General features: G+C 25.9%; 1 protein-coding gene across 1 annotated transcript; it reads left to right on the top strand.

Moving 5' to 3' along the window:
* Positions 1–585: 585 nt before the first annotated feature.
* Positions 586–17,946, top strand: LOC113554002 (ero1-like protein). Its single transcript, XM_026957628.1, has 11 exons — positions 586–1,078; positions 8,992–9,111; positions 9,177–9,260; positions 9,351–9,416; positions 9,698–9,774; positions 13,618–13,809; positions 13,865–13,911; positions 13,974–14,066; positions 15,474–15,735; positions 15,806–16,105; positions 16,904–17,946. The coding sequence occupies exons 1-11, from the start codon at positions 947–949 to the stop codon at positions 16,953–16,955; spliced, it is 1,425 nt and encodes a 474-aa protein (XP_026813429.1). The 5' UTR covers positions 586–946; the 3' UTR covers positions 16,956–17,946.
* The last annotated feature ends 2,104 nt before the right edge of the window (positions 17,947–20,050 follow it).

The following is a 20,050-nucleotide window of genomic DNA, read 5'->3' as shown; positions in this document are numbered from 1 at the left end:
AATATGATATAATTTTAAGGTTTTTAGGTATTTGTCCTACAGGTGATCATTTTATTATTTTTTATTTTTAGTTCCCCAAACTAAATAGCATTCTTACTTAAATAGTAATATTATATATGCATCTAGATTCAAGGTATTTAATAGGTATTAAGTTAAATAATAACTTATGCATAAAGGGTCGCTCTTACAGGGATTAGTAAATTAAGTCCCAAATGACCTTATCTCGGTAAATTGGGTCCCGGAAAAAAACTACAAATTAAAATATATGTGGTTTTTTAAAATATGTTATAAATAAATAATATATGGTAATGGTATAAATAATTAAAATTTGAGTTGTGGAAAAAAATGTTTGCACTTATAAATATCATGTTTTAGATAAATACTTAAATGATAATTATTTAAAAGTTAAAGGTAATAAGTTTTTAAAGTTTAGTTCACTATCTAGTTCTATGTAGAAATCTGTGATACTATCATGTCGCCTATGACCAAACTGGTTACTGGTGATATGAAACATGTTCTGTACTATAATCAATGCTGGTAATTTATAATTCACTGACGTGTTCCCGTTGCCCGACAACGACAGAAAGGCCGTATGCCCCTGCAGATAATAATAAACACAGATGATAACCGTCCTCAGTCCGCGTTGATAACGCCAATCGAGACCGTTGTTGTTCTGTGGACTGTTTGGATACGATCCTAATTTTCGAATACATCGGCAAGTGACATTATTCAATTATTGTTTAGTGCTGTGAAACGAAGAACGCTGAAAACAAAGACAACTGACAAGACGCTCTGGACAATGATCGACAACGGATGTGTTGCAACGTCTCACCGGTTGTCGAATTATAAAAGCTCCTCAATCACCAAATTCTTGCTGGCTCACCAGTGAGTAGTAGTGGTTAGCGGTGGTGTGTCTTTCTAACCGATAGCCATCAGCTCCAAAGAGATGTCGCCCCGCAGCACCAACTGCTTGTTCATGTTGGTGGTCAACGTTTGTCTGTACATGAGCGTTGTATGTTTCTTTTCATCATCCAGTTCAATCGTCAATAGCCGCATCGACAATAGTTGGCTCAATGAGGTGAGTGGTGTGTCATACACCAACTCAGTATTATTTAAACTAATACTAGTCCCCTCCCATTGCAAGCTACTGATGAAAACTAAAACATCCTCATTAAGCTACACTATCTCATTAAACACTTCTTAAATGAGGGCCTCTGTTTTTTTTTTAAGTTTTGAAATTGTATTTTAATTTTAAATTATTAGCTATACCTAAGTTATATTAGTTCATTTATTTTAAATTACCTATTCTTGTTTCATTAACTTTGGCCTATAGTGTTATAAAATAAAATATAATAAGTAGGTCACATTTAAAATTTAATTTGTATTGCATTGAATTCTGGCATAACACACCGTTGAATTAAAACAGTAGACAGTATTTGTGTTGTCTCTTTTCAAACAATAATCCAACATTGACAATTTTCTATGATTAAAATCTACTAAGTCATTTAAAATGCTCGAAATGTGCCCTAGTTGTCATATGCATACATATTGGAGAAAGTTAATTTATGTAAAATGAAATTATTAAAATTTAGTGACTCATTTATTAACCATCCATTATAATATTTATAAATGACTTGCGTGAAATATATTTAAGCAGTAGCAGCCATATTTGATAATTTTTATGAAGAAACATAGTTATAGTTATAGAGACATACTTATTAAAAATACATTTTTGAAAGATTTAGCTTTTAATTACATCAAACAAAATATAAAGTTACTAAATGAAAATAACCTAGCTTGCTCTAGTTACTGAAGCATACTATCATATTTTGCATATTAAAGTTTAAATTGCTCATGTGTTGTTTTTTAACATGGATTATTTATTTTCTTCTTGATAATATTTTTTTTTATTAATTATTTGATATTTTAATATGTTAGATCTAATAAATGCATTTTTTATAGTTTATATATGAAAAAAAGAATAGTGACTCCTATTTATAAGTTACAAAAGGTTACCGAATAGAACATATCTTACTCATTAATAATTTCTTGCTATTATCTTTTTAATACTTATTTATATGTAAATATTTATAAATATTTATAATCAATGTATATAGCAATAATCTTTAGAATTATTAAAAATTTACATTAATTTATGTGCAAGTGTAACAATTATAAAATATTACCTAATTTAAATTTAAATATTTAAATTTTAGTTTAATGCACAAATGATTGATAACCATAGTGTGTATTTATTGGTTTTGATGTTTGTATTTGTTTATAATTTATTAAATATTATCATAGCTATTTATAAATTGTTACAAAGTATATATAGTATAAGTAATTATGTATATGCATAGGTACACATTCAAATTTAGAAAATGCATAATGATAATGTATGTCATTTTTTTTTATTATATTAAAATAAAATATGATGCATACCATAAAATTAAATACGAATTATTAAAATTTTGATAGTTAAATGACGAATTTCTGGTAAGAATACTAAATTTCAAATGACCAGATTACATCAGTAGAGTAGATAAAGATCTTAATAACATGTTAAAAATGGTTCACACCCATATTTGTTTCTAAGTCCTGAGGGAGATAACTCTCAAAAAACAATTACAGCTATTATATGGCAGTTTCTCTCAAGGGACACTGTTAAACTGCACTACCGATTAGATAATAGTCATTCTAGACTACTACAGTGGTATATGCAGGATTTTCAATGGGGGGGGGCTTGAAAATAAATAATTACTTATCACAGACATTGGCCTTGAAAAATAAAATAGTTGCTTTTTTATTTCTAACTTAAATTAAGCAATAAAATAAACAAAAAAATACACGAAAAAAAATAAAAAATATATTTGTGTAAAGCTAAATATAAATGAAGTATCGGAATTTCGGCTAGCTTAATAATGTTTGGATTGTTGGTAACATCAGTTTAGTTGTAATCACAGATTATAGATACCTACCTATGGACTATGATCGTAATCACAGACTAAGATATATTTAAGTAATATAATATCTTAGTTCGTGGTTATAATAAATGAATAAATAAATTTGAAATACTATATTAAACTGTGGGTAGATTTAAAAAAAAAATAATAATACGGGCTATGAGGGGGATTTAGCCTGTTAGCTCTTCCCACGCACCCCACTGATAACTGTTATGTTATATGTCAATATGTGTAATAATTAGTTAGTTGTACTTATTATTATTGGAATTTGTTTTCAACTCATCATAGTATAAAAAATGTATTTTTATAAATACATATCACATTATTTTCTTAAGCTATACTATTGTATTAGGTAGTACTTGAAAATAATATTAATATACAAATCAATTTTCAAACAATCTATGTTAATATTATCCCGGAAAAAGATGCATCAATTTTACAAATTTAATCTTACAATAGATACAAATAAAAATATCATTTTAGTATTGTCATAGTATTTTCAACATACCTTTTGGTATTTTTTTCCCCAATTTTTGAACAGATGACACCATGGGAATTGCTTTCACTTCCACGGCGCATCCTTTTGTATTTATTATATTCCAACACAACCTTTCTTTTTTCTTTTTTATTCAAAATACAAATTACTTTAAATAATATTAATATTATATGAGTCACTAACCTCATTTTGAGTTTGACATTTTCTTGTTGTTGGTGTTTAATATAGATACAGTTGGGATAAGTTATATAATAATACTAATACTATTGTTCATTATAATATTTTAATATTTCATCGTCAGAAAAAGTACTTAACAAATATAATATATATTATATTGATTTACTTACATTTTTAAAGTTAAAGTACAGTCAAATTATACATTGTATATATCATTGAAACAATACACTGCGAAAAGTGTTTTCATGTAATTGTAATGTGTAAATATATTAATCTTATGAGCAAATTCTTAAAAATACACAGAAAACATTTTTTTTTAACATAATATCAATAATATAATGTACACTTAAATACAAGCGCTGTTATTATTATTTACTGAATTTTTAAGTACCATATATTACAGTTTTTCTATCATTTTTTTTGAGTATTTTTACTTTTAATCCCCTCAAATCTAAAGTACCAACAACCCTCCTCAAAATTTAAAGTTGACATTCAACATACAAAAAAACTATTGTAAAACAACATTTTTTTCCAAATCTAAAATATAAAGTGAACAGAAAAAAACAAATTAATTATTATCTAATAAGTAATTAATATATAAATTAAACATCAATTATTATTTATCAATAAATAATTTTATACGTATATAACTATTTTTTAACAAAAAAAGTATTTAGGTATTACATGCATTTTCATCAATTACCTATTAGGAATAAAAAAGAGTTTAAAAACAAAAACTTATTGGGCTCAGATTACACATCACATTTAAATACATGACAAAATGACTAATAGTTACATAATTTAGTTATATATTATAATCAGTAAGACAACAACATAACACAACATTTGTAATTTTTTAGATTGAAGCCCATACATTTATTGAGGCATTTATAAGTCTAAAAAATTTAATTAAATATGATATTTAATTTGTTTCTTTTCTAGTTTTTCTACTCAAATTATTATTACTTTTAAACATAACAAGTATTATGTGATCAACTTGATTATTAGTGTATGTATATATAGGTCATGTATTTATTATGAGTATGAAAAATAAAACAAAATTGTAGGTAATTATTTTTGTAAAAACTAATTTAAAAATTTAAATTTCCTTTAATTCCTTTAATTAAATTTATGATTATACACAATACACATTATGTAATTATACAAGTACTTGTTTTAGATTCTGAGCGGAGCAATGAATTTATTAATTTTACAATGATGTATTTTTTTGTGCGTGTATGCATACACCTCTACATGATAAATACGTCATGGGTAGTTTTGGATATAGCAAATAGGATCCAGTATTTTTCTTAATAACCTAGGTTCTAGAACACCAAAAGAAATTTAGAAAAAACGTGAACTTTTACGCTGTGTATCTAACCCAAAAACGGCAAAAACTAATAATCTTAGATAATTGAAATTTTCATAAAATGCGAGTATGATTGTTTTCTATACACACTAAGTTTCAAAATATTTTGACTCTTTTTAATTTATTAGTAGACATTTAACATTTTTAAGAGTTATAAAGTTTTAGAACTATTTTTTCAATTATTATCGATAAAAAAAATTTCGTTTGGTCAAAAACCTTGAAACTTTAATACAAGATCTTATATATAAGTTGTTTTTACAGCTAAATAAAAATATTTAAAATCTATATGTACAATTAATTTTTATCAGCAGTTTTAAGCTTACATTTTAAAAAAATTTGTTAAAATTACGAAAATTTGCAAATTGTTTTGCTGTTAAGAATTTGATCTAAAATCGTCAACATTTGTTTATACTGTAGTTAAAATATCTAACAAATATACGATTAAAGTTGTTTTGTATTTTTTATTCTAAGTTTAAAATTTGACCTTAATTTCATATTATATTAATGATGAATAACGATGTTCTATATTTTGTTGTTTAAAATTTATCCGAGGGGACTTAAAACTTATCACCTACGGAATACAGCTTTGGAGAAATCCAAAAAATTTAATATTCAAATATTTCAATCCTTTCAATCAATTTGCCTTATTTTCCTTCTCACTAATGCCCCCGGGTACATCCGTGATCTCACTATTCACTCAGACCTCAATATTCAAAATATCCATACATATATCTTTCCATTATTATAAACTATTTCCTCAAAATACGTATGTTTTGCATTTTTCTATACGCGATGACATTTTTTTTAACTTACACCATAAACGTTCACACTGTTTTATGGTTAGGTGGAATTAACTCATTACCAGTCATTAGTTATAATAACAATAATATAATATGGTATAAACTATAAATAAATATTATTAAAAATATTTATAAATGCATTGCAACTGTCAAATTTAAATTAAATACTAATTGTAAAATATATTAATTTAATTTTAATTGCAATATCAAAAATCATATCGTAAAATCAAAAATATTCATTGTAATAAAGACTGTTATACTTTCTCCGCTCAGAATAATGTTTCATTCCTATAAAGTGATTTATCATTAAATTCTAAATCTAATACATATATTGCAGTGACTCACTCGACACCTAATGTACAGCAGAGTTGTTTCTACTTCACCTTTTTTTAATTACAATTTACAAACATAGCATAGCAAGTATTATGTCTTTAAAATAAATACATAATATATGCTTGTCGCGTACCTGCAGTAATTGTCAAATGTCAATTAATAAAGAAAAAACCAAAGTAAAGTTGTTTCAATATATCATTTTTTAACTTAAATGTTTTAGTAGTTAGAATGTTTCTATTTTTTACATATTTTTTTGAACGACAAAATATTCCTTAGGCCTTAAAAAGTAGTGAAAACAATTTTCAAATAACTTTAAAACTACAGATGCCCAATACCAATTATAAGTACAATAAGAGGGCACTACAATTTAACTCGTTACACATTCTATATAATATTGTATTCGATGCTCGATTTTTATGACCTTACGGTTAATTACAAATTTCAATTATTGATGTTTATACATACGTCATGAAAGTATGTTTTACGTTCTTACCTAAATAATATTATAATTTATAACAGTAGTATGCTATGCGCACATATAGGAAAAGTTTTCACACCACTTGTTTTAACCAGTGGCGGTTTTGGGAGTGAGGCGGCGCCTCACCTAAAATGTTGTGGTAAATAATACTCAAAATGTGAACTTCTTGGTTCACTAATAGCACATATTTCGCTAATAATTTTTAACGTATTTATGACTTTATTTGAGAAAAAATGCTTCTTCGTTTCATTTTAATTTTAATTATTATTTATTATTTTATTATACCTATCATTCCGTGTATATTATCAAAAGTATCGATAAACCGATAAGGAATGCACGAAATAATTAGTACGTAAACGAACGCCGGTATTTCAGCGTATTTCCAATGATGTCAGAGAGGCACCGTTTTACGTCGCCTCTGATTTTGTACTTGTGTACACAAATTACACACACATGCGTATATACGCGAATGCACGCTACCTGTTAGTAAGTAGAATTACGCATGCGCAATAATCATAGTGAAGCACGTTTTCATCGCCTCTACGTACTGAAAATAGATTTACTATTATAGTCAGCCCGCAACCACGGCTATGGACAATGCGACACGTTCAACAAAAAAATAAACAATCAATTGTTATTGTTGTAATACATATGTCTATGCCACTATATATAATTAAAATTATATTATATAATTATTTTCATATTTTTAAATTCCATTCGTACTGTTTAATTTTTGTTATGATAGGGGGAGGGGGTACATAATTCGCCTCACTAAAAAAATACAACTAAAACCGCCACTGGTTTTAACGAAGGTCATATGAGAGTAAAAGACTCACGGTCTTACAAAGTATTTTAAATGTTTGTGGTTTATCAAATGTGGACTATGTTTTTTTATGATATTTAATATTTTTGCATAAAATACAGTTTTCCGTAACATCCCGTATATATTTACCGCCGATTTTTTTTACGTTACCACACGTTCACACAAAGTGATTTTTTTATCGAACATTACTCATTCATAGATTTAATCAATGACTCATAATTTAAAAATCTACTAATGTTTTTGAAAATATTTTTTTTTACTTAATTCCAGTTAAAATAAAATAACATTTTTTAATTTTTTACATTTTAATACATTACAATTACATATTCTAAAGCAAACTATTTTAACGAAATAACTTTTAATCATAAATTACTCATCCTTATTTAGATTTTTATACATCGAAATACTCCAAAAATATTCTGCTTTAAAATTAAATAATTTTTTTTAGTTATATTAAAAATGTACCTATGCTGCCATTCAAAAACTTAAAAAAAACTTTATATTATAACGATAAAATATATATATTTTTTAATAGTTTTTTATTCCTATTAGAAATTATATAAATAATGTTTTTCAAAAAAAAAAAAAAAATAATAGGTTTTGAAATAATAAGGGTTTGGTATGTACGATATTTATATCATATTCATGATAGTGTTGTTTTTTAAATTAATTTTTGAACACTTATTCTTTGGAGACCACTATTAATACATACATGTATATACAATTTATAGTATAGGAGTAGAATTAGATATATTTAATCGATCATTTTTTAACTATATAGAAATTATAATAATAGTTCATGTTTCATATACATAGCTGGATAAGCATAAATAATTTAATCAGGATTGAAAAAATATCGTTTTTTATATTACAATCTTAAACATATATTAGATATGTGATTGAAATTACTACTTATTTTACTGAAATAGCGAAATTCGATATACTTCTTTAGATAGTTTTCCCCTTTTTACAATTATTATAAAAACGTTTAAGCAACAATAGCAAATGAATGTCATATCTTTTAAAATATTCCCTGTATACTGTATAGTAATATAAATTATAATATATTATATTCCTTTAGAAAGGTATCTGTATTTTTCTCTTACAATTAAAATGTTATTTATACGTTACTTTTATCGTCACCCTAACTAGTTGTTGATATGCATTGTTTGCATAATATTGTATTAAATATTAGTTAGCAGGTAGTATGCACACTGCACAGTCACAAAGTGACACAAAGTTTGACAACTGTTTTTTTCTGTAATGACACTTAACAATCGTACAAATATATATTTATATATATATATTATTTACATATACGCAATTATTATAATTATTATTAATCTTTGTACAATTTTTTGTATCTGTATTGTATAATATAATGTATTAAACAATATAGGAAATAGAAATATTACATAATTAATGTCTGTAAAGTATATAATAATTATAGTATTGCGCATATTGTATAATTAATAAACATTAATTTATTTTAAATACATACTTCCCGTTGGTTAAATAATAATGAATGTTATTTTTCTTTTTACTTTTACAGTTAAAAGGGAATATTGATGAGACAAACAGCACAGTAGAAATCGTTGATAAATTTAATAATTATCAAATATACCCCCGTATTATCAGTATTGTCTCAAAGGATTATTTTAAATTTTTTAAGGTATGAATTTGATAATGTTTATTCGTGACCTTAGCTTATAGTACTTACATATTTTTCGCGATTAGGTAAATCTACGAAGAACTTGTCCATTTTGGTCAGATGACAGCAAATGTGCTATGAGATATTGTCAAGTTGAATCCTGCCAGTTGGTAAAAAATAATTATGATTTGAACTACTCGTGTATAATTGTATTTAACAAGTAAATTTATTGATCTTGTATTTTATGGTTTTTCTTGTAGGACGATTTACCCATAGGTCTGAAAGGTAGTCGTCATAATTTGGTAGATGAAGATATGTCAATTAAGGTGAGTGTTTTGTAAACATCATTAATTGTTAAACTTAAGTTAATTTGTGTTTTAATAAAAATATATACATTAATATTTTTAAATGTATTATATTGCTATTTTCCTAGTGTAGCTGCTGTTTCTGTCCTTCAACTTGGTCTCAATTTCACGATCATTATAACCGAATATATCGTGTAATCCATTCCATGTATTCCTTCAATTTAAAACACTCGATCCATGACTTTGTGTGTTTTACTTTTTGTATTTTAAAAATAATAATGAAACAATATTTGTCTGCATAGTATATGGAAGGGCCGCAACAACAAGAGTGTGAAGAAGCAATGCAAGACGAATTAGGTTACATTAACACAACTATAAGGTTAGTTTCACATAATATACTACTAAAAATATAAGTTTTAAGTGTTTAGGTAGGTACTTATATTTATAAATTAATATATTATATTATAGGATTGAACTGAAGTAACGCTATGTCTGAATTGTTAAACTGGTGCCGGAATTTGTATCATGTTGCGTTTTCCAATAATGTATCAGCATTATGTTGTAGAGACATGCTAGTTGAAATAAATTGAATACAATTTGTTAATTAAGAAAATTTTATGAGAACTAATTATACTAAATTTGAGAAAATCTCATGATTTCTAGTTATATTATATAATATTATACAATTTAAGAGATATTATATAATTATTTAAAATTTTGAAAATCCATAATCCCCTCTCTCAATCAATATTACGTAATTAAAACTTGGGGTAGCATTGTCATGGCATTGTCTTTAGTATATAAACATTATATATGAATAATACAAGAAAAAAATGCTCCGATATACAATTTTAAGAGAAATTTTTGTGAGAAAATTGAATCTATATTCTATACAGTAAGTACTTATAGAAAGTTAAAATAAAATAGTAATAAACTAATAGACTGTCTTTGCTGAAAATCATTTTTCTTATAAAAAAAAAAAAAAATGACATTGCGTATACTAAAATTCATAATATACGTAAAAATGTTAAATCCCTAAGAATAATGTTTTTCATACGTCATACCCGCATGACGTGTTATCTCTGTCTTACTAACTATTACATCATAGCAAATTTGCGTTCAACAGAACACATTTTGTGATGTTAGCTTTAATATTAGAGTAAATTTACCTATGATCAAATTTAAAGGTATGAATATTATCTAGGAAATTTCATATGATAAACATATTTGATATTTTAATTTAAAGTAAGTTATAGGCTTATAGCTATGTAAGATATTACAACTTTAAAATATTCATAACTCACTTTAAAATGATAATATCTATAAAAGTATATAACATTTCCTAGATAATATTCTTACCTTTAAATTTGATTATAGGTAAATTTTCTCTAATATATAGCTAATATCACAAAATTAATTCTGCTGAATGATGTACCTACGATAACCTATGTAAGACAGAGACTATACATGTGGATATAACGTCCTCTTAAAAACAAAATAAATTAATATTGTTATTCATCATTAAAGTCCGTAATTTGATTTAGATTTTAACTTAAAATGTATATGAAAATAAATTTTACTTGTATAGTTGTATATTTGTTAGATTTTTGATTTCAGTAGATACTGATGATAAATCTTGTATTAAATTTTTAAAACTAAGATAGTAAGATATAAAAAGAAAAGTTTTTATAAATTTCTAACTACAAAAAAAATAGAAATTTTTGGCCATTTAAAAAAATGTCAAAATTTTAACTTCGTTATTTATAAAAAAAATTGTGCCCATATATATTTTTAATATTTTTTTTTTTTTAGTTATAAGATCAAGTTATGTGGAATCTTATATTACACACTCAAGAATTTTGACCCAACTTAATTTATTAATGATATGTATAGAAAAAAATTAAAAACAAAATAATCAAAAATGTCTTATGTTCCAAAATAGCTCCAAAAAATTTAAAATATTTTAAAAGTTATACCTTATATAGAAAATTATTATATAAACATTTTGTAAAAATTTCAATTATCTACGGGAAATAGTTATTATATGTATGGATATTTATTATCTTTTTTTTTCAATCTGGAGATTAGTTAAATGTTTGATAATTATTGATGTTTCTCTCCACTTATCTCTGTCACTTATAATCCTCTTCATCTCCCAGTATATTCCTATTCCGTTATCATTTATCACCTGTTTCATAAATAGTGTTCTGGGCTATCCTCTTCCAGGTTTTCCTTTGATGTTTCTCTATTATTATGGTCATCCAAGGACTATTCCTTATGACGTGTCCAATCCATGCTTTCCTCCTCAGTCTTAGAGTATTCCATATTGATTTTGGATATTCATTCTTCTGAAAACCTCAGTATTTTTTTGACGGACTCTGTATATCCGTATGGCTTTTCCCATCGCTTGTGATTTTGCTCCCCAGATATGTGAAGCTTTGAACTGTCTCCAGAAATATTCCATCTAGTGTTATATTTGCATAAATCGGCTGTTTGCTACATATAAGGATCTTGGTTTTCCGCTGATTTATTTTCATGTAGTGTCTTTTAAGCGTGTCGTTCATTTTTTCGAGCATGCTAACTAACATAACTGTCTTCTTCACTTTCTTCGCTATATTGTCCACAAAACACAGCATTTGCACAAGTATTCGACCTATCTTTTCTCCTCCAGTGTTTTCTTTTCTTACTTCTTTTATATATAGATTAAATAAGGTAGGTGATAAATTGCACCCTTGTCTTGTTAATTTTAACTTCTACCTGGTTGTTACCTTTCTCAGCTTTTATAGCTGCGATTTTATTAATGTACATATTATGTATAATTTTACTATACAAATTTTAAAGTTAAATGGTCATAAAAAGTTTGACTTTCTGGCAGAAATTAAATTTTAAATATAGGTCATAAAAAATATAAAGAACTTTGAACTACGTTTTCAATACTTAAGTATAAACAAAAATTGTTTTATAAATTTTAAATACAAAATAATTTGTTTTTAACGATATATCTATGTATAATTTTTTAGAAACATGAGTTTGAGAGAAAACATGACCACCTAGGGATTCTCCTGTCCTTTGTAGGCGTCCCTGGACACAAAAAAGGTTAAACCCATGTTAAAAATTCTAATGGAATAAATTACAAATTATAAATTGCTCTTCATCCTCTTTCACTGCTGCTAATGTATGTGTTGTATATTTTTGTGAAATTACTTTTAGTAAATATATTGTATTAAATAATCTATTGGCTATTACTTACCATATAAATTTATATTGGTTTTACCACCTTTTCAAGGAGATTCAACTATAAATACAAAAGGGACAATTCCACTCATAAGTATGAAATTATAAGAATATAATATATAAACTAAAACTGTTAATATATAATATTATAGAATCAAAATAAACATTCAACTAATTAATAATAAAAATAATATAATATAATAACCTTTAATTTAATTAAACAAAGTATATAGATTTAAAATTGTTTATTCAAATGCTTTCTATTCTATATCCATTATTTGGCATTATTTATAAAAATATTACTATTATTTTTTGATAATTCTTATCTTGTAATAATCTTGTTAAAAGAGTATTTTTAACTAGCAAACATCTTCTATATTTAATTTTATTAGTAATTAATTAATATATTTATTTTTGTTTTATGTGCTAATCTTATTAACTTCCTAATCAAATGTGAATTATTGACTGAATTATTTAGTAATATTTGACTTGTCGCATAATTCAAGGGTATCTATAATTGATCAATTTTTTTTTGGGGGGGGTTCTTTCCCAGTTAATTAATAATAATAATAATAATAAATATAATTCAATTTACAAATATACAATGTGTAGACGTGTAGTTGTGATATTGCAACATGTTATTCATATTATTTAAAAATTAGAATGTGTTTGAACATATTTGCATATCTAATAATTAATTAGTAATTACTATTATTCAATTGTTTATGTGTTATTTGAACTGAAAAAATTCATGTTATACAGTATATACAGAAGGTACTCTATTTGTTATTTTTTGGAATTTTTAAATTTATCAATGACGATTGCCATTGGCTGCTTGAATGCCTAAAGTATTCTATTATATGTATATTGTCATATGCTTAATTAATAGACGATTATAGAAATTCTAAGTACTTATGTCTTATAGTATAAACACTATTTAAATCTATTGACATATTAATTTAAATGCATTGGACTTTTCCCAATACAGTGCTTCAGCTATGGAGGATTTTGCTCTCTGGCAAGCCCATGACGATATACAAGACATGTACTGTACGCTGCCTGACGATGATGGTGAAGCTGAGTATGTTGACCTATCTCTAAACCCTGAACGATACACTGGATACAAAGGGCCTTCTGCTAATCGCGTTTGGAATACAATTTACATGGAAAACTGTTTCAGGTAAGTGTTCTTGATTAACTTTGGTGCAACAAAACTTAATGTTATTTTTTTTTAGGCCAAAAAATTTATTTGAAGTCTACATTATATCAGCAAAATTAACTGGTAATCACAAAATTATTTGTAATCTGTTTTAATTTAAATTTCATATAAGGAATTCATTGCAGGAATGTGTTTAGAGAAACGAGCATTTTATCGAGCTATTTCTGGTCTTCATACAAGTATTAATATTCATCTTAGTGCTCAATATCTATTATCAGGTATATACCTACATAAATATAAATATTTATTTATTTGTAATATTATTCAGTATTCTTCTTCTGTTGGTATTTAGTACTTTCTCATAGTTTTTTTTGCCGTAATGATCTACCTCCATTTTACTTTACATCTTCATTCTTGAACCTATTTTCTTGAGATCTTCTATTTTATCCATTCTAGGTCTTCCACGAGGTCTTTTTTGTAGGTTCCCATTTCAGCACCCCTACAAGTGTCTCATAATTTTTAAACATGGCATGACAAAACCATTTAATTGTTGTTTAATAAAACGTTCACCATTTTTAAGTTATCTACAAAATCAATTTCCTATTGTTACATCTATTGCTTTTTTTGCTTTCCTCTAACTACTTTTTCCAAGTTAGGTTAAAAATATTAAAGATAGTACAACCCTTTGTTTCAAACCAGCGTCAAATAGATAAAGTAACAGCTTACAGAGTCTTAACATTTTTAATGCTTTATTACAACTTCAGTTAATGTACATTTTAAAAATTATATTATATTATTTTATTTTCTACTAATACTTGTACTAATTCATCATGAACAAATCAAATTATTACCAAACACTAAATAACCACCTCTTATTTTGAGTGGCTAACAAGATTTTCTTAATCTTCAAACCGGTTTCTATTTCTTCAGATATTGTGTTCTCTGTGTGCATTATGGTTAAACCTATTAATTTCTTTGGTATCCATCCATGATATTTTAAAGATTATCTCAATGCACACTCATACATTTTTTTGAAGTCAACAAACTGCTGCCAAATGTATTGGCTGTATTTATACTTTTTCTTTATTATTTTCCCATTTACTGACCATTGTTCTATCCTAGACCTCTCTTCTTAAAAATCACGTTGGTATTTTTCTAGATTTTTTTCGAGTATTTTTATTATTTGAGTTTAAAAATGAAATACCTCTGTAAATTTTACAAACTGTTTTATCTCCTTTTTTATGAAGTGTTTTAATTATCACTTCATTCTAACTCAATGTCACATGTTTATCCTTCCAAATCTTCTTAAATAGTCTGAAAATGATACAATGTAATTGCTTGAGAACTTGAATCCATGTTTGGTAAGTTTCTATGGTAAGTTGTCTAATCCAGATTCCTTTCAGTTCTTTGGAGAATTGTACTTCCTTAGTTTTAAAAAATTGGGTTTTATGGAACTTTTGCATTTATTTAATTCTTTAAGTGTTCTCTTCACCTACCTACTGGCTTTTAGCTCTATTACCACAATTTTTTCCCTTTCTTGTCATTAATAGATTTCAAAATTGGATTAAAAGATTTTTTTGTTGTATAGTTTCAAAGAAACTTCTTATCATTTGAATATTATTATTGAAATTGTAATACTTTTATATAAAATATTAAAATACATTTAATATTACCACTATTAATAGATAAAGGATCAACATTCTTGAATCCATGTGGAACTGGCTTCTGGGGTCCAAATGCTGAAGAATTTGAACGTAAGTTTGGTCCAAAATACACTAAAGGTGAAGGTACACAATGGCTAAGAAATTTGTATTTCTTGTATCTTGTTGAACTGAGAGCATTACAAAAAGCTGCACCTTTACTTGAGCAAGTAGAGTACTATACAGGAAACGATAAAGAAGATGAAACCACTCGACTTGCTGTCCATAATTTCTTAGGAATTATCAAGTTAGATATTTTCATTAGTTATTTTTATCTTGTTTAGTTTTTAAATTTAGCTGGTGTTTTTTTTTTCTAGAAAATTCCCACAACAATTTAATGAGCATACCATGTTTTTGGGTGGACAACAAGCACAAAAATTAAAAGAAGAGTTTCGTCTTCATTTTCGTAATGTTTCAACCATTATGGATTGTGTTGGGTGTGATAAATGCAGACTATGGGGAAAACTGCAAATACAAGGATTAGGAACAGCGCTGAAAATATTATTTTCAAACAAAGCGAGGACAAATGGATATAATGAATTATCTACCACTGTCAACAAGCATACATTGCAATTAGAGCGTAGTGAAATTGTTGCTCTTTTTAATGCATTTGGAAGGTGAGAAACATTATCTTAAATATTCCCATGTTGTATATTGTGCATCAGGTGCGAATCTAAGGGACATTAGCCCCCCTCCTTCCCTCAGCCATACCAGTGAATTTTTGGATGTCTGCTTTTGACAGCCAATAAAATATAATACACACATGGTATAGCGCCCTCCCTCGTAAATATATTCTGGATCCTCGCCTGTTGTACATAATAATATTATATATTATAATATAGAATATTCACCTTTATAAATTATATCCTGAATTTGGATGTTGTAGATATTTTCTTTATTTTTTATATAAGTCCAATATGAAGCTATTAAATGGTATTTTTATTTCTAAATTATTTTTTGGAGTTAATACATTAATATTTAAAACATTAAACTGTATTTGTAAATTGATTTATGCCTGCATAATGGATCAAATTCATGTTTTACTTATTAGTTTTATATAGATAAAAATCATTTATAGTAGATTAATAGACTACTAATAGTAGTAGATAAACAATCTAAAAGTATTCAGTGGTTTTATATCAACTGCTCTGTTATGTCACGTGCATTTTTCATTATTATATAATTTGAAATTATTTTAATATTATTTGTTTTAAAAATACTGTAATTTAAGATCTTAGTGATCTAGTTAAAAATTTGGAGATATTTCTTTTCGCTTGTGGCAATTCAGTGTATATAATGTATATCTATTATGTTTTTTTGGTTTTTTTAAATCCGTACTAAGTTGTATAAAGTGAAAACATTGAAATCTAGTAATTACATTCATTATTTATTAATAATTATAATATTTTTTTTAGGTTATCAACAAGTATATATGAAATAGAAAAATTTCGGAAACTCTTGAGGTAAACAAGTTGAAATTGTACAAGAAAAACATCACAACTCAATTTGATTTACTACAGAATAATACATTGTTATCACTACATTCCTTCCTCACTTCTCTTTTATAAGTTTTAAATAACTGTAAGTACGTAATCTGTTAATAATTTTATATTAAACCATCAAGTAGATAAACATTTAACTGAATTTACAGATAAAAAGTCTCTTGGTGCATTTTATTTATTTTAAATGTGTTCTTTTTCTGGATAACTAAGTTGAAATACTGTCAGTCATAAAAAAATATCTTTTTTAAAAGCTCTCTACGTAGGAACGCATAAAATGTTCTATTAATTAATTAAAGAATACTAATGTTGGTTTTACAAACACTGTTTAGTTAAATTTTTCTATAGTCTAGTTTTTTTAGAGTATTTGCTTTTTTTTCATATATCTGTTTTTTGTTTTATATCTAAAATGGTAAATTTATGTCTATACAATTGTTGTTATTTATATTTTGTACCTGGTTTTTATGTTATTTTATTTATTGTGTTTCTTTAATCTCAAACTTTAATTTACAAGTTACATCAACTATAGTATACGCATGCACAAATTATTTTTATATGTATAGTAATGGTGCGAGGTCGTGTGTAATTTTTAAGATAGAACATAACATTATGATGTTTTTCATTCTAAAAATAATTTTTAAAACTACTGAGAGCTCAAAATGAGGCTTTTACATAATTAACATATTTATATTTGACAAAATAGAATATGGTTTATGTAAAAATATAGTGGCTTCTGTGATATGGTATGGAAGGTCTGAACAAATTACTCATAATAATGTATTATGTTTAGTCTAAATTTGTGTAGAATTTGTGTGTTATTAATTTATGTATGTATGTATGTGTTATGTATCTATGTATGTATTTATTTATTTATTTATTGTATTTAATATTTTATACAATTAAATCTATTATCCATGTAATAATATATCAGATGGCTAACTGATACCTACTGTTATAAATCCTGTTAATTATTAAATATTACTATTGTTTTAATAAAATACTCAAATCTATAAGCAAAGAAAAAACTATTTTTAATTTAATGAAGTGTGAAATTATCTATTCTACATAGTTTAATGTTAATTATTGTGTTCCTGTATGAATTGCATTTCTAATATTTGAACAAATGCATGCAAATAACTGATGGTCTGCCATGTATTATGCTGTTCCATACTTTAATCCAAAGAATAAACAATAGACAAAAGTATCAAGAATTTGTTTTAGAACCCATTCTAAAATATTTTTTATAATTTTTAAATATTTTAATTTTTCTTATTGTAGATATAGTTAATATGTCAAGTGGTGGTCGATAATATGTCTAATTGAATAATATTTCGATAGTTGTAGTTTTAATTTGGCAGTAAATAATCTCCTTTTAATACATTTTAACATTCTCAGAAACAAAGTGGTCCCCAAAATATGAGTTTCCTTAGTACAGTAAATCTTTCACCAGTTTTGTATGTATTTGAACAGGCCTTGTTAATTTCGTGTTATATAATTTTATTAGGAGCTATGGTTACCAAGTATTGAAGCATTTGATATGACTACAACTTTTAGAAAAAGAATGTACAACAACATTGAACATTTATTGATTTTTATCATTATAATTTAATTCTAAATGGCAACATTTATAAATAATTATAACATTAATTTTTTAAAGACCAAACTTTCCTCAATCGAGTCAATCGAATGTTTTTTCTAAAAAAAATATTATGTAAACTGTGATTATTATACTTGTGCGTTGGTTAATATTCGTACATAATAAGGTAGATTAAAAATAATGTATTATGATCTCTCATTCTAATAGTCATGTAATCTTGGAAATACTTTCAACCAATCGAGAACAATTTGGTTTTAAAAAACGTTATATTAAGTTTTATTTTTAAATATTTACGAGGTTTAACATTTAGATTAAAATAGATAATAATAACAAAGAACATAAATGTCTTAAGAGGACGTCGTACCTGCCATGTGTTGTCTCCGTCTTATTCACGTATGGCATAGTAAATGTTCGTTCACTAGTTTCAATAGTGTGCTTTTAGTTTTGATATTAGAGTAAATTGATCTATTATCAAACTTTTAGGTAAAAACATCCGTGTTCTCTCGTAGGTTTTTTACGATATTTTAATTCTTAAGTGAATTATGAGTATTTTCAAATACTTATTATTTTTCATACTACTTGGTGAACGAAAATTTACCATGTACGTGCAGAGCCGTGTCTAACGGGGGGCAAAGGCGTCATAATTTTCATATCTTTAAGAACAGCGTACCATTGTAACAAACTACCAATAACCTATTATTGGGAAAACGGGCAAATGATATTATAATTTTTTTTTTTTATTAAGAAAATATTTACAATCTGTATAATACGATAAGTAAATTTTAAATTTTATATGTATAACTGTACAAGACATGGAGGCGTGATAGAAGGGGGCAACCATTGACACTTCTTAAATTATATTATAATTATTAAATATTAATTTGAGGTTTAAAAATATATCATTATTCAATATTCTTATTTGTTATTCAGCATGTGTCGAAAACATAGACGCGTAGTATTGTTTTTCACTTAAATACAAAAATTAATATACTTTTAATGTTTAATTTTCTAACGAAAAATTGACAACACACACAAAAAATTTACATCAGGTTATATTTATACACAAAAAATAGCTTAAACAAATATACTTTATGAGGAAAGGCAATTGATCCCAACCTGTCTTCCCTTTAATACGACCCCAACTCAGGCGCGGTTCCAGAGTAATTATTAGGGGGGGCATTTATATATAATAGGGGTGGCCAACATGACTATGTACGCGAGTCACATAATATATTAATGTAATTGTATCAAGAGCCAAATTATCTAATCCAGCGGTTCTTAACTTTTTATAGAACACGGACCCCCGATGAAAGATTTTTAGAAATCATGGACCCCCTACCAATTTTTTGTTGAATACCTTTTTTTTACAAAACATCGAATGTTATCATAACTAAAATTATAATAATTATTTTATGTAAAGAAGACATAAAAAAACATACACATTTATAATTATTTTTATTAAACTT

Source organism: Rhopalosiphum maidis, chromosome 2 (assembly GCF_003676215.2).
Source record: "Rhopalosiphum maidis isolate BTI-1 chromosome 2, ASM367621v3, whole genome shotgun sequence".
In the NCBI taxonomy this organism is placed as follows: domain Eukaryota; kingdom Metazoa; phylum Arthropoda; class Insecta; order Hemiptera; family Aphididae; genus Rhopalosiphum; species Rhopalosiphum maidis.
Note: the sequence above shows the minus strand (reverse complement) of the source record. Positions and strands in the feature narration are given on the sequence as shown.